Raw genomic sequence first — 14,524 nt, forward strand, 5'->3', positions numbered from 1 at the left:
ACTTCAAGTACTATATTGAATAGGTAGGAAGAGAGTGAGCAGCCTTGTCTAGTCCCTGATTTTAGTGGGATTGCTTCAAGTTTCTCTCCATTTAGTTTGATGTTGGCTACTGGTTTGCTGTATATTGCGTTTATTATGTATAGGTATGGGCTTTGAATTTCTGATCTTTCCAAGACTTTTGTCATGAATTTGCGTTCGATTTTGCCAAATGCTTTCTTAGCATCTAACGAGATGATCATGAGGTTTTTGTCTTTGAGTCTCTTTATATAGTGGGTTTCCATATATTAAACCATCCCTGCATCCCTGGAATGAAGCCTACGTGATCATGATAGATGATCATTTTGATGTGTTCTTGGATTCAGTTTTCGAGAATTTTATTGAGTATTTTGACATCAATATTCATAAGGGAAATTGGTCTGAAGTTCTCTTTCTTTGTTGGACCTTTGTATTTTAGCTATCAGAGTAATTGTGGCTTCATAGAATGATAGAGTACCTTCTGCTTCTATTTTGTGAAATAGTTTAAGGAGAATTGGAATTAGGCCTTCTTTGAAGGTCTGATAGAACTCTGCACTAAACCCATCTGGTCCTGGACTTTTTTTGGTTGGAAGACTATTAATGACTATTTCTATTTCTTTAGGGGATATGGGGTTATTTATATCATTAATCTGATCCTGCTTTAACTTTGGTACCTGGTATCTGTCTAGAAATTTGTCCATTTCATCCAGGATTTCCAGTTTTGTTGAGTATAGCCTTTTGTAGAAGGATCTGATTTTTTATTTTTTTGGATTTCCTCAGATTCTGTTATGTCTCCCTTTTCGTTTCTGATTTTGTTAATTAGAATACTGTGCCTGTGCCCTCTAGTGAGTCTGGCTAAGGGTTTGTCTATCTTGTTGATTCTCACAAAGAACCACTGTATACATTACTGAGGCCACCATGTCCTTCCCAGAAGAGGAAGTTACATCAGAACTAAGGTACACACCAAGGACTGTCCCATAGAATAAAGAAACCACTGATAGATGAGACCCACAGGTAGAAAATGCTTTATATTTTCCATCTGTTGATGGAATTTTCAAAATAGAAAAAACAATTTTAGAGTATGAATAAAGGATCCCTGAGAAAGGAATGAAGCCAAGGACAAATATCATTACATAAAGAAGGATATGATTGATTAGTGTGTCTGAGCAGGCTATAGTGAGGGCTTTGGCATATTCACAGTAAAAGTGTTTAATTATCTGATTTGTGCAGAAGGACAACCGCAGCATCAATAGACTCTGTATCAGAGAATATGAAAAGCTAATGAACCATGATACAAGAACCAACAAGCCACTTAGTTGGGGATTCATAATGACTGAATAGTGAAGGGGATGACAGATGGCCACAAATCGGTCATAGGCCATCACAGTGAGGAGAAGTGTATCCATGCCTCCAAAGAGCATGAAAAAATAAATCTGGGTGATGCATTCTGCATAGGTGATGGACTTGCTCTGTGTTTGTATATTCACCAACATCTTAGGGACAGTCGTAGAGATGAAACCAATGTCAGAAAAGGACAGATTAGATAGGAAGAAGTACATGGGAGTATGCAGGTGAGAGTCAATGCTGACGGCCAGAATGATGAGAAGATTCCCAAGCACAGTGACCACAAACATGAGCAGAAACAGTCCAAATATCATAGGTTGATGCTCTGGATATTGGGAAAACCCCAGAAGCAAAAATTCTAAAATATTTGTTTGGTTTTCTGGTTTCATGCTGTTGACAAATAAGCTAGACACCTACTGGAGAGAAAGATTAGGGAACATACACTACAGTCTCTAAGGTCTCTGTCCTTTTATGTGTTGGAATAAGTGTACATAAAGCTTTTATTGCTATAAAAATTAGGAATCCTACATTTTCTCATCATTATTAGTTTCTATACCTTATCTCTACTTAGAACTGCTAACTCTACAAATTTTAAACCACATGAAGACCAGATAACCTCTGGAAGTGTTAGATCAAAGCAGTCAGTTTCTAAAAGTGCTGTAATCCTTTATGATGGATCAACTCTGATTTCCAATTTCACTCCTCAACATTTTTCAGTGGTTACACTAAGTTCTGATCATTCAGAAAGGTCTCTGTGAATATGACCATACCTTCTCTGTATCCATTCCTTTTGAAATCTCATTCTTCTCTTAGACATCTTTATCTTCTTTTTTCTTTTTTTGTTTTTTAGGGTTTTTTGTTGTTGTTGTTGTTGTTGTTGTTTTATTCAGGGTTTCTCTGTGTAGTCCTGGCTGTCCTAGAACTCACTCTGCAGACCAGGATGTCCTTGACCTCCGAAATCTGCCTGCCTCTGCCTCTGCCTCCAGAGTGTTGGAATTAAAGGCATCTGCCACCAAGGCCCAGCCATCTTTATCTTCTTAATGCCTGCCTGTTTTGCTTATGTAATACATTTCTGGTTGATTCCCACTCCCATCAGGTCTCAATACCAGGTGATTATTTGATATAGCCGATCAATTTCACACTGTTTTGACAGCTGAATTAATGAATGAATGAACATATGAACAAATAACTTTCCACCTTTATAAGATTTCCACTACAATCTGGGCATCTGTCCAAAGTCTTCAACAAATGTAGCTCTAAAGAAAAATAAGATAGCAGGAAGATATTGAGGAAAATGTCTCCATTTATTACTCCAGGCCTTCACAATTCTAGTTCATTCCTTTCCCAGCACAGATACCTACATGTCCCAAAAGGTTATCCTATTTTTCCTAACGTTAATACTTTTATGTAATCTTACCATGTACCTCCCCTACAGAAGCATCAACAATAATGTTTTCCTGAGTCATCAACATATGGCTCCTGGTTATTTCCTAAATATCTTGCAATTAAAACAAAGGTAATTGGAAGAATATATATAGAAATTGAATGTTTTACAAAGAATTGACAGTGATGGCTGTGTTTAGAATATAAGAAAATTCTTCTAAACTTTCATCTTTGAAAATACTCAATACTCATTTTCTTCATCCTTTCATTTGTAAATAAAATGACCAAACACCCTCCATCTCTGAGTAAAAACCCCTCTTCTTAACTGTAAGGTAAGCAGATACTGAGGAGCATATTTTTATTTCCTGGATAATCATGTATACAAAGACCCTGATGCAAAGACCCTCAACAGGTATATAGTGCACACCATAGGGGATAATACTTGAAGGTATTTTGTGAATTTGGCTTATTTGTGAAATGATTAATAAAATGTTTGCTCACCATCCTTCCCAATAATCATTGTACTCCAGATGTTCTGACCCCTGAGATTTCCCCAAATGTGGAAAACTCAACAGAAAAATGGCTTAATTTTTGTTAGTGGGGTACTGCATGCATCTAACTCCTGTTAAATTAAATTAAAAAAAAAAAGACATCTTGGTCTCTAAATCTGTTCTCAGCTTCACGCTGTATACCAGAGACAGGAATATGCTGTCTATGGATAAATTCAGGTTTTAGAAACTAATTTCTTTGATAAAAGTAAGTAGACTCTTTCTTCTTAAAGACAAATTCTAGTAAGCAAAACATACAAAAGGAAAATAGGTATAGAAAGGAAGGTTCACTTATCAGCAGAAGCCTAAGATAGTCCCAAGCAAGTGAGTGTGAAAGAAAAGCCACAAGTGCTTGCTCTAGGCTGAGAGAGAATGGAAGCTCTGGCTTTCTTCATTTAGATCATATGATAAAGAAGTAGAAGAGAACAACATCACTGTAAATTATGTCACCAGGTTCTACAATGTAGAACTCATAGTGATATCTAAGTCCCTCAAGGGTTTTGTCCAGGAGATTCTTTGAGTATCAGAGTGTCATGGTGTAACCTGCAAAAAACCCATATTATCTCCTCTGTAATCTACCCTCAATAATATATATCCAAAGTAAATGGTCACTATGAAAATGTAACGTGAAGCAAATATCCTAGTGACTCCACTTTTTCAGATATTAACCATAAGAGCAACCTCTACATGAAATAAAAGGATTTCCCCTTACCTATGCTGAAGAATTTATACTCTTCCAATCAACCACTCCATTCTCCATTTCCTTTAACATCTGCTGGACTATACAGGCCATGGACCAAGTCTTGAATTGTACTTGCTCTAGGAAAATTGATTGTGAAAGATATAAAGGTCTGTCCACCAGAAAAGGCGAAATAACCAAACATGGAGAAAAGAACCTAGATGATTTCTTCTGGGAAAGACATGAGGTATGTTCAGTCTTGGTAACTATAAGAGTTATAGGTGTACCCTGGGAGTTGTATCCCTCTGAAGCTTATTATACAAATTGATCAATGGTACGTTCATTCCCTGCTTCTCGAGGCCAGAGACTGCACAGGAAATAGGCTCTAACATTTCAATTTCCTATCCCTGGGAGAAAATTAGTGGACATATTTATGATTACTATCTCATGTGTTTCTTCTCTGAAAAAGAGTCACCAAAATTTTCAAAGATCACCTGCTGGTGCTACATGTTAAAACTTTGTGACTTGTACTTTTCTACCAAGGATGAGTAGCAAGGAGTCCCAGAATTCAGTAGATTTCAAATTATCAGAAATTAGATTCATGTTTATTTCTTTGTTCATATGTGAAGGAGTAGTATACCTGAGTCATACCAAAGATACACACACACATATAATTTATACACATACATATATATTATATTTATAGTTATGTACTGTGCATATATGTATACATGCACATACATAAAAATATCTATATATGCATACATATGTATATATTTGATTTTTTTTTTACATTCTCATCATTGATTTTTAGAGTGGCGGTACCAATTTGCATTCTCATCAGCAATGAATAAAGAGTCTCCTTTTCTTTGAACTTCACCACCTTTTATTGTCAGTTCTTTTGTTGATCTTAGCCATTCTGATTGGGGTAAAAAAGAATGTAACAGGTTTTTTTATTTTTTTATTTTTTATTTTTATTTGTCTTTCCCTAATTGCTAAGGATGTAATGTTTTTGACTGTATTTATTTTTTAATTAGATATTTTCTTCATTTACATTTCAAATGCTATCCTGAAAGTCCCCTATACCCTCCCCTCACCCTGCTTCCCAACCCACCCACTCCTGCTTCCTGGCCCTGGCATTCCCCTCCACTGGAGCATATAGTCTTCACAAGATCTGGGAGGTACTAGTTATTTCATGTTGTTGTTCCACCTATAGGGTTGCAGACCCCTTCAGCTCCTTGAGTACTTTCTCTAGTTTCTCCATTGGGGGCCCTGTGTTCCATCCAATGGATGGCTATGAGCATCCACTTCTTTATTTGCCAGCCACTGGCATAGCCTCACAAGAGACAACTATATCAGGCTCCTGTCAGGAAAATCTTGCTGACATATGCAATAGTATCAGGGTTTGATGGTTGTTTATGGGATGGATCCCCTGGTGGGGAGTCTCTGGATAGTCGTTGCTGCTGTCTCTGCTCTGAACTTTGTCTCTGGAACTTATTCCATGGGTATTTTGTTCCCCATTCTAAGAAGGAACGAAGTATCCACACTTTGGTCTTCCTTCTTGAGTTTCATGTGTTTTCAAATTGTGTCTTGGGTATTCTAAGTTTCTGGGCTAATATCCACTTATCAGTGAGTGCATATCATGTGTGTTCTTTTGTGATTGGGTTACCTCACTCCGGATGATATCCTCCAGGTTCATCCATTTGCCTAAGAATTTCATAAATTCATTGTTTTTAATAGCTGAGTAGTACTCCATTGTGTAAATGTATCATATTTTCTGTATCTCTTCTTCTGTTGAGGTTCTTTCTGGCTTATGTCTATTATAAATAAGGCTGCTATGAACATAGTGGAGCATGTGTCCTTATTACCAGTTGGAACATCTGGGTATATGCCCAGGAGAGGTATTGCTGGATCTTCTGGTAGTACTATGTCCAGTTTTCTGAGGAACTGCCAGACTGATTTCCAGAGTGGTTGTACCAGCTTGCAATCCCACCAGCATCCTTTCCCAATCTGTTGGTGGCCTTTTTGTCTCATTGACAGTGTCTTTTGCCTTACAGAAGCTTTGCAATTTTATGAGGTCCCATTTGTTGATTCTTGATCTTATAGCACCAGCCATTGCTGTTCTGTTTAGGGATTTTCCCCCTGTGCCCATATCTTTGAGGCTTTTCCCCACTTTCTCCTCTATAAGTTTCAGTGTCTCTGGTTTTATGTGGAGTTCCTTTTTGGCTGTATTTTTTAGCCATTTTGATTTCTTCTGTGTGAACTCTGTTTAGACTACTATCCCAGATTTAGTCAGGTCTGGTCATTTGTGTCCTTGACTTTTTTTGTAGTTCTTTGTATATTATGAATATTAATCCTCTGTCAAGGTGTATATTTGGCAAAGATTTGGTACTATTTTGAGGGGCTCTTTACTATATTTCTAAGGGCCAGCCCCAGTGATGGCCAGATCCCACAGTGGAGGTAAGGAGTCAGTGAAAAAGATGTGAGTCAGTTAAAGTGGTGGCAGCACTCTTGCAGCCTGGCTGACTGTCAGGGTGCTTTTTATTTATACAGAACTCAGCAAGCAGGGATAAACTCAACCTGTTCTAAAACATAGATCATACCATTTTGTCCCTGGATGTGTGTTTTAACTTCCACTTGGTCTTAAATTTATTCATCATGACTGAACTGAGTTATCTCTCACAATCATTTCCCCCCATCAACCCCAGAACTCAAAATTTAAGAATCTTGTAACTTCAAGGGCACCAGACAGAAATAAAATCTCCAAGCCAGCCTGGGCAGATTGCAATGTTCCCAGGAGTATATTATCAACTTTTAATGTTCAGAGATCCAATTGTCATTAGACCTAAGAAAAACCTTCAGGTCAAAGCTGCCTCAATTATTATTAAATTTCTGGCATACATGTTTTATATTTTTATGTATAATGTCTAATCTTTAATTTAGGTATAAGTCTAATCTTGGTACTCTATTGTTCCTTGGTTACAGTATATTACAGTGACATTCACAAACTAAGTTTCCTAAGAAGGTAAAGTCCTCCTAAAAAAAAGGAACACTTTAGTAACCCGTTTACTCTTTGGTTCAACATGTTTTTTATATTTTAAATTATTTTTATTTTCATTCCAGTAATTTCTCCTCCCCTCCTGGTCCCCACAACCACAGTTCCTCACCCCATTCTTCTTCCTCATTGCCCACAGAGGGTGCCTCCCCCCAGGCTTCTCTCGTCCCTGGGGCTTCAAGTCTCCAGATTTTTAAGCACATCTTCTCCCACTGAGGCCAGACCAGACAGACCTCTACTACATATGTGCCAGGGGCCTCAGACCCTGATTGGTCTCACTGGGAGCTCCCTAGGGCCTGGATTAGTTGAGACTGTTGGTCTTCCTATAGAATGCTTTCCCTTTAAGCTTCTTCAATCTGTCCCCTAAATTAACCATAGGGGTCCCTGACTTCAGTCCAATCATTGGGTGTAAGTATCTGCTTCTGTGTCAGTCAATTGCTGGTAGGGCCTCTCAGAGGTCAGCCATACCAGGTTCCATATGTAAGTACATCATACCATAGTAGTGTCAGGGTTTGGTGTCTTCCATGATGAATACCAAATTGAGCCAGTCATTAGAGAGCCATTACTTCAGTAGCTGCTCCATTTTTGTCTCTACAGTTCTTTTAGACAGGATCAATTATGGGTCAGAAAACTTGACTGTGGGTTTGTGACCATGTCCCTCTACTTGAGGCCCTGTCAATCTACGGTTGGTTGACTTTTTGAGTTCCCTTTCCCTAAATGTTGGGCATTTTGGCTAAGGTCACCCTCAATGAGTCCTGAGAGTGTCTCACCTCCCAGGTCTCTCATCTCTGGTACTTTCTAGAGGGTCTTCCCACTTCCCACTCCCTGAGACTGCTTATTTCCATTTATTTTCTTGGTCCTCTGGGCTTCTCTCCTGTTGCCTGCCCAATCCTGTTCCTCTTTTCCACTCTATTTTTTTTGTACCCAGGTCTTTCCCCCCTCCCCCTCCCTTGTTTCTTTTCTTCCCCCTTCTAAGTGGGATTGAAGCACCCTCACTTGGGCACTTCTACTTGCTATACTTCTTGCAGTCTGCAGGTTGGATCCTAGGTACCCTGTACTTTTTGACTAATATCCATTTACTAGTAAGAGTTATACCAAGATATTTTATATTATTTGTGAGTATTGTGAAAGGTGTTGTTTTCCTAATTTCTTTCTTGTCCTGTTTATCATTTGTATAATGGAAGGCTACTGATTTGAGTTAATGTTATATCCTGCCACTTTGCTACAGTTGTTTATCAGCTGTAGGAGTTCTCTGGTAGGATTTCGGGGGCTGTTTATGTGTACTATCATATCATCTACAAATAGTGATACTTTGACTTCTTTCTTTCCAATTTGTATCCTCTTGGTCTCCTTTTGTTGTCTAATTGCTCTAGCTAGAACTTGAGTACTATATTAAGTAGATAGGGAGAGAGTGGGCAACCTTGTCTTGTCCTGGATTTTAGTGGGATTGCTTCCAATATCTCTTCATTTAATTTGATGTTGTCTGTTGGATTACTATATATTGCTTTTACTATGTTTTATTATGCTTAGGTATATGCCATGAATTCCTGATCTCTCCAAGACTTTTAACATGAAGTCTAGAAAATATCTGTCTAGAAAATCATCCATTCCATGTAGATTTTCAAGTTCTGTAGGGTATAGGCTTTTGTAGTAGATTTTGATTTTTTTTTTTTTTTTGGAATTTCCTCAGTTTCTGTTATGTCTATTTCCACCTCTGATTTTGTTAATTTGGATATTGTCTCTTTGCCCTTTAGTTAGTTTGGCTAAGGGTTTGTCTGTCTTGTTGATTTTGTCAAAGAACCAGCTCTTGGTTTTGTTGAATCTTCATATCGTTCCCTTTGTTTCTAACTGGTTGATTTCAGCCCTGAGTTTGCCTCTTCTTGGGTTTGTTTTTGTTTTCTCTTCTAGAGCTTTCAGGTGTGCTTTTAAGTTGCTAGTACAGGATCTCTCCAATTTCTTGGAAGCAGGTAGAGCTCTGTGATCATGGTTAGAGCCTGTCTCCTTGGAGTCAGGGTGTGCCTCCTGTGTCCCTGATTACTGTGGAACTCCAGGGAGGCACACAGGCAGTAGGGTGTGGGCAGGTATGAAGGCATTGATCTGGCCCTGGTCAGAAGGGCATGTTTTAATACTTCATTCTTTTATCATTTTCCCCATACCATTCTTAGTCCATATGTATAAGGCTTTATGTAGGGTAGAGATAACTACAGACAGTCTAACTTTGTTGCAGTATCTTTTCATCAGGTGGCATACTATATGAGGCCTCCAATCTTATGTGCTTCATAATTACCTGAACATATAGTACAAAGAGAGCTCTGCCAACTCCTTTACACTGCCAAATCTTGTTTACCCTTTTGAGTTTACTTTTCTCAGATTATCTTGCTCCTGAGTAAGTGCAGGGGCAGATGTTCTACGAGTATCTTCAGATGGAGCCTCATATGGAGATCTCTGGTATTTTTATGGGTGCAAGGAAGACCTTCAAGTAGGGCCAGATAAGGATATCTTTCTAAAAAAAGGGAGGGGTATTTTGGTCAGGACTTTCCTGGGAAAGCTTAGAAGCAGTATTCCTAGTAGAAGGCATAAATGATTCATAAGAAATTTCCCATTAACCCATTATGCTCAAATTGTATAACCATTAAAAGCCACCCTAAGCACGCAGCATGTGGAGATCAAGACCAAAAGTGAAAGAAGTCTCCGTGGTGATTGCATCATGCAGCCCAGCTTTGCTGTATGTTTGTTAAGCAGCTCTGCTGTCTTTATAACTTTTGCTGTTCCCATTAGATATGACTATGCCACTACTGATTGTTTCTTTCATTTCACAGAAAGTTTTTAGTTCTATGAAGCTCCACTGGTCAACTGTTGCTCTTAACTCCTCAGCAAATTAAGTTCTATTCAGAAAGTCCTTTCCAGTACCTCTGACTTATAAGGTACTATTAACATTTTTTTCTAGCTATTTTAGCATTTCCGGTTTAAAGTTGATATGATTCTAATGTAATTCTTATGAAAGTGGACCTCCAATTTTCCCAGTACTATTTGTTGAAGATGTGATCTCCTTTACAATATGCATATTTTGACTTTGCCAAGTATCAGATCAGTAGTTTTATATACTCATGTTTGGGCCTTCTACTTTAGTCCACTTGTTGATTACCCGCTTTTATGCATATCTCATATTGTTTATTTGTTTGTTTGTTTTTTACACTCCAGATTTTATTCCCCTCCCAGTCCACCCTCCAACTGTTCCACATTCTATATATAACTACTTCCCCCTTTCCTCTGTCTCCATAAGGATGTTCCCACCCTCTCATCCTCCACCCCACCAAGCCTCTAAACTCCCTGGGGCCTCCAGTCTCTTGAGGGTTAGGTACATCTTCTCTGACTGAATCCAGACCCAGCAGACATCTCCTGTATATGGGGGCCTCATATCAGACAGTATACCCTGCCTGGTTGGAGGTCCAGTTTCTGAGAGATCTCAGGTGTCCAGGTTAATTGAGACTGCTGGTCCTCCTACAGGGTGACCATCCTCCTCAGCTTCTTCTAGCATTTCCCTGACTCAACCACAGTGGTCAGTAGCTTCTGGCCATTGGTTGGATGCAAATGTCTGCATCTGACTCTTTCAGCTGCTTGTTGGGTCTCTTTTTATGAGTGCTCCATAGCCTCAGTAATAGTGTCAGGCCTTCGGGCTTCCCCTTGAGCTGGATACAACTTTGGGCCTGTTGCTGGACCTTCTTTTCCTCAGGCTTCTGTCCATTTCCATCCCTGTAATTCCTTCAGACAGGAACAATTATGGGTCAGAGTTGTGACTGTGGGATAGCAACCCCATCCCTCACTTGATGCCCTGTCTTTCTGCTTGAGGTTGGCTCTATAAGTTCTCCCTATCATCTAGGGCCCCTCCCTTTGAGTTCTGAGACTCTCTTACCTCCTAGGTCTCTGGTGCATTCTGGAGGGTCCCCACCACAACCTCCTACCTTCTGAGGTTGCCTGTTTCCGTCTTTCTGCTGGCTTTCAGGGCTTTAATCATTATCACCTTCCCAATACCAGATCATGTTTCTCTTTTCCCCCTCCCCATCTACTTTCCCTCCCAGGTTCCTCCCCCCTTCTTATTGCTTTCTTCTCTGTCCCAAGTGGGACTGAGGCATCCACACTAGGGCACTTCAGCTTGTTGACCTTTGTGAGTTCTGTGGACTGTATCTTGGGCATTCTGTACTTTTTTTCTTGGCTAATATCCACTTATTAGTGAGTACATATCATGCATGTCCTTTTTAGTCTGAGTTACCTCACTCTGGATATTTTCTAGTTCCACCCATTTACCTGCAAAACTCAGGATGTCCTCATTCCTAATAGCTGAGTAGTATTCCATTGTGTAAATGAACCACGTTTTCTGTATCCAGAAACAGATTCTTCTATTGTTGGACATTTGGGTTGTTTCCAGCTTCTCGCTATCACAAACTAGGCCACTATGAACATAGTGGAAGACGTGCCCCTGTGGCATAATAGGACATATTTTGGATATATTCATAAGAGTGGTATTGCTGGGTCTTCAGATATATTTATTTCCAGTTTTCTGAGGAACCTCAAGATTGCCTTCCAGAGTGGTTGTACCAGTTTTCAATCCCACCAGGAATGGAGGAGTTTTCCTCTTTCACCACGTCCTCTCCAACATGTGTTGTCACATGTGGTTTTTATCTTAGCCATTCTGATTGGTGTAAGGTGAAATCTCAGGGTCTTTTTGATTTGCATTTCTCTGATCACTAAGGACCTTGAACATTTTTAGGTGCTTCTCAGCCATTCCAGAATCCTCTGTTGTGAATTCTCCATTTAGTTCCATGCCCCACTTTTTGATTGGGTTGTTTGATTTTTAGTGGTTATCTTCTTGAGTTCTTTATGTATTTGGGCATTAGAGCTTTATCAGATACAGGGTTAGTGAAGATTTTTTCCCCAATCTATAGGTTGCAAATTTATCTTATTAACTATGTCCTTTGCCTTACAGAAGTTTTCCTGTTTCATGAGGTCCCATATATCAGTGTGAGCCATTGGAGTTCTGTTTAGGAAATCCCCCCCTGTGCCAATGAGTTGAAGGCTATTTTCTACTTTCTCTTCTATTAGATTCAGTGTACCTGGTTTTATGTTGAGGTCCTTGATCCACTTGGACTTGAGCTTTGTGCAAGGTGACAAATATGGGTCTACTTTTATTTTTCTACATACAGACAGCCAGTTAGATCACCACCATTTGTTGAAGATGTTTTCTATTTTACATTGTATATGTTTGGCTTCTTTGTCAAAGATAAAGTGTCTGTAAATGTGTGCTTTTGTTCTGTATCTTCAATTCTATTCCATTGGTCAATGTGTCTGTCTCTGTATCAATGTCATGCAGTATTTATCACTATTGCTCAATAGTAAACCTTGAGGTCAGGGATGGTGATTCCTCCAGCTGTTCTTTTATTGTTAAAAATTGTTTTTGCAATATTCTATCCAGGGTCTTTCTGAGGCAGGTTTGTGCAGAACAGTGCAGGCCGCAGAAGCAACAGATCTTCTTGGACATGGTCCATAAGGGCCATCATTCTCAGTCAGGAGGTAGAGCTGATCCTCATCCTTGGTGCACCTTCCCTGCCAAAGGAGTGCTCTGACCCCGGGACTCAGGTGAGGTTGCCATTTTCTTTTCTTTCTTTCTTTCTTTCTTTCTTTCTTTCTTTCTTTCTTTCTTTTACTAGGCATTTTCTTTATTTACATTTCAAATATTATCACCTTTCCTAGTTTCCCATCCTATCCTATTCTCTCCCAATTCCTCCTGCTCCCCAACCCACCTACTCCAGTTTCCTGGCCCAGGCATTCCCCTATACTGTGGCATAGAACCTACACAGGACCAAGGGCCTCTCCTCTCATTGATGACAGACAAGGCCATCCTCTGCTACATATGCTGCTAGAGCATGAGTCCTTCCATGTGTTTTCTTTTTTTGGTGGTTTAGTCAAGGAAGCTCTGGGGTTATATTGTTGTTCCTTCTAGGAGGCTGCAAATTCCTTCAGCTCCTTAGGTACTTTCTCTAACTCCTTCTTTGGGACCCTGTGCTCAGTCTAATGGATGACTGTGAGCATCCACTTCTGTATTAGTCAAGTACTAGCAGAGCCTCTCAGGAGACAGCTATATCAGGCTCCCGTCAGCAAGCTCTTGTAGGCATCTGCAAGAGTGTCTGGGTTTGGTGGTTGTTTATGGGATGGATCCCTAGTGGGGCAGTTTCTGGATGGTCATTCCTTCAGTCTCTGCTCCACACTTTGTCTCTGTAACCCCTTCCCTGGGTATTTTGTTCCCCGTTCTAAGGAGGGACTAAGTATCCACACCTTGATCTTCCTTCTTCTTGAGTTTCATATGTTTTGCAGATTGTATCTTGGATATTCTGAACTACTGGGCTAATATCCTCTTATCAGTGAGTGCATATCATGTATGACCTATTGTGATTCAGTTATCTCACTTAGGGTGATTTCCTCCAGATCCATCCATTTGCCTAAGAATTTTATGAATTCATTGTTTTTAACAGCTGAGCAAAAATACATTATGTAAATGTACTACATTTTCTGTATCTATTCCTCTGTTGAGGAACATCTGAGTTCTTTCCAGCTCCTGGCTATTATAAATAAGGCTGCTATGAACATAGTGGAGCATGTGTCTTTATTACAAGTTGGAGCATCTTATGGGTATATGTCCAGGAGTGGTATTTCTGGCTCTTCTGGTAGAACTATGTCCAGTTTTCCAAGGAACCACCAGACTGATTTCCAGAGTGGTTGTACCAGCTGGCAACCCCACCAGCAATGGAGGAATGTTCCACTTTCTCCACATCCTCTCCAGCATCTACTGTCACCTGAGATTTTGATCTTAGCCATTCTGACTGGTATGAGGTGGAATCTCAGGGTTGTTTTGATTTGCATTTCCCTGATGATTAAGGATGCTGAAGAATTTTTTAGGTGCTTCTCAGTGATTCGGTATTGCTCAGTTGAGAATTCTTTGTTTAGCTCTGTAGCCAATTTTTTAGTAAGGTTATTTGTTTTTCTGGAGTCCAACTTCTTGAGTTCGTTATATATATTGGATATTAGCCACCTATTAGATTTAGGACTGGTAAACATCTTTTCACAATCTGTTGATTGCTGTTTTGTCTTATTGACAGTGTCCTTTGCCTTACAGAAGCTTTGAAATTTTATGTGGTCCCATTTGTTGATTCTTGACCTTATACCACAAGCCAATGTTGTTTTGTTCAGGGAGATTGCCATTTTCTATCTGGTGTCTCTGTAAGGCTGGTCCATGCAAAAGAGTTCAGGATGCAGAAGCAACAGAGCTTCTTGGACATGATCCATTTGGGCTTCATCCTCATCTAGGAGGTGGAGCTGATCCTCAATCCTCTGTGCACCTTCCCTGCTAGGGGAGAGCTTGCCTCCAGGGAGTGCTTTGACCCTCTCAAGTGAGATCCCCATTTTCTCTACTGTGTGTCTCTGAGGTGGGTTCCCCCAGGAGAGCAC

At 39.8% G+C, this 14,524-nt stretch overlaps 1 protein-coding gene across 1 annotated transcript; it reads right to left on the reverse strand.

Annotated features, from left to right (window-relative positions):
• Positions 1-857: 857 nt before the first annotated feature.
• LOC110301457 (olfactory receptor 7D4-like) lies at positions 858-1,748 on the reverse strand. The gene has a single exon (XM_021171923.2). It carries the CDS (start codon positions 1,746-1,748, stop codon positions 858-860), a length of 891 nt encoding a protein of 296 aa, XP_021027582.2.
• Between the last annotated feature and the right edge of the window lie 12,776 nt (positions 1,749-14,524).

Source organism: Mus caroli, unplaced genomic scaffold (assembly GCF_978045245.1).
Source record: "Mus caroli unplaced genomic scaffold, Mus_caroli_1 scaffold_11, whole genome shotgun sequence".
In the NCBI taxonomy this organism is placed as follows: domain Eukaryota; kingdom Metazoa; phylum Chordata; class Mammalia; order Rodentia; family Muridae; genus Mus; species Mus caroli.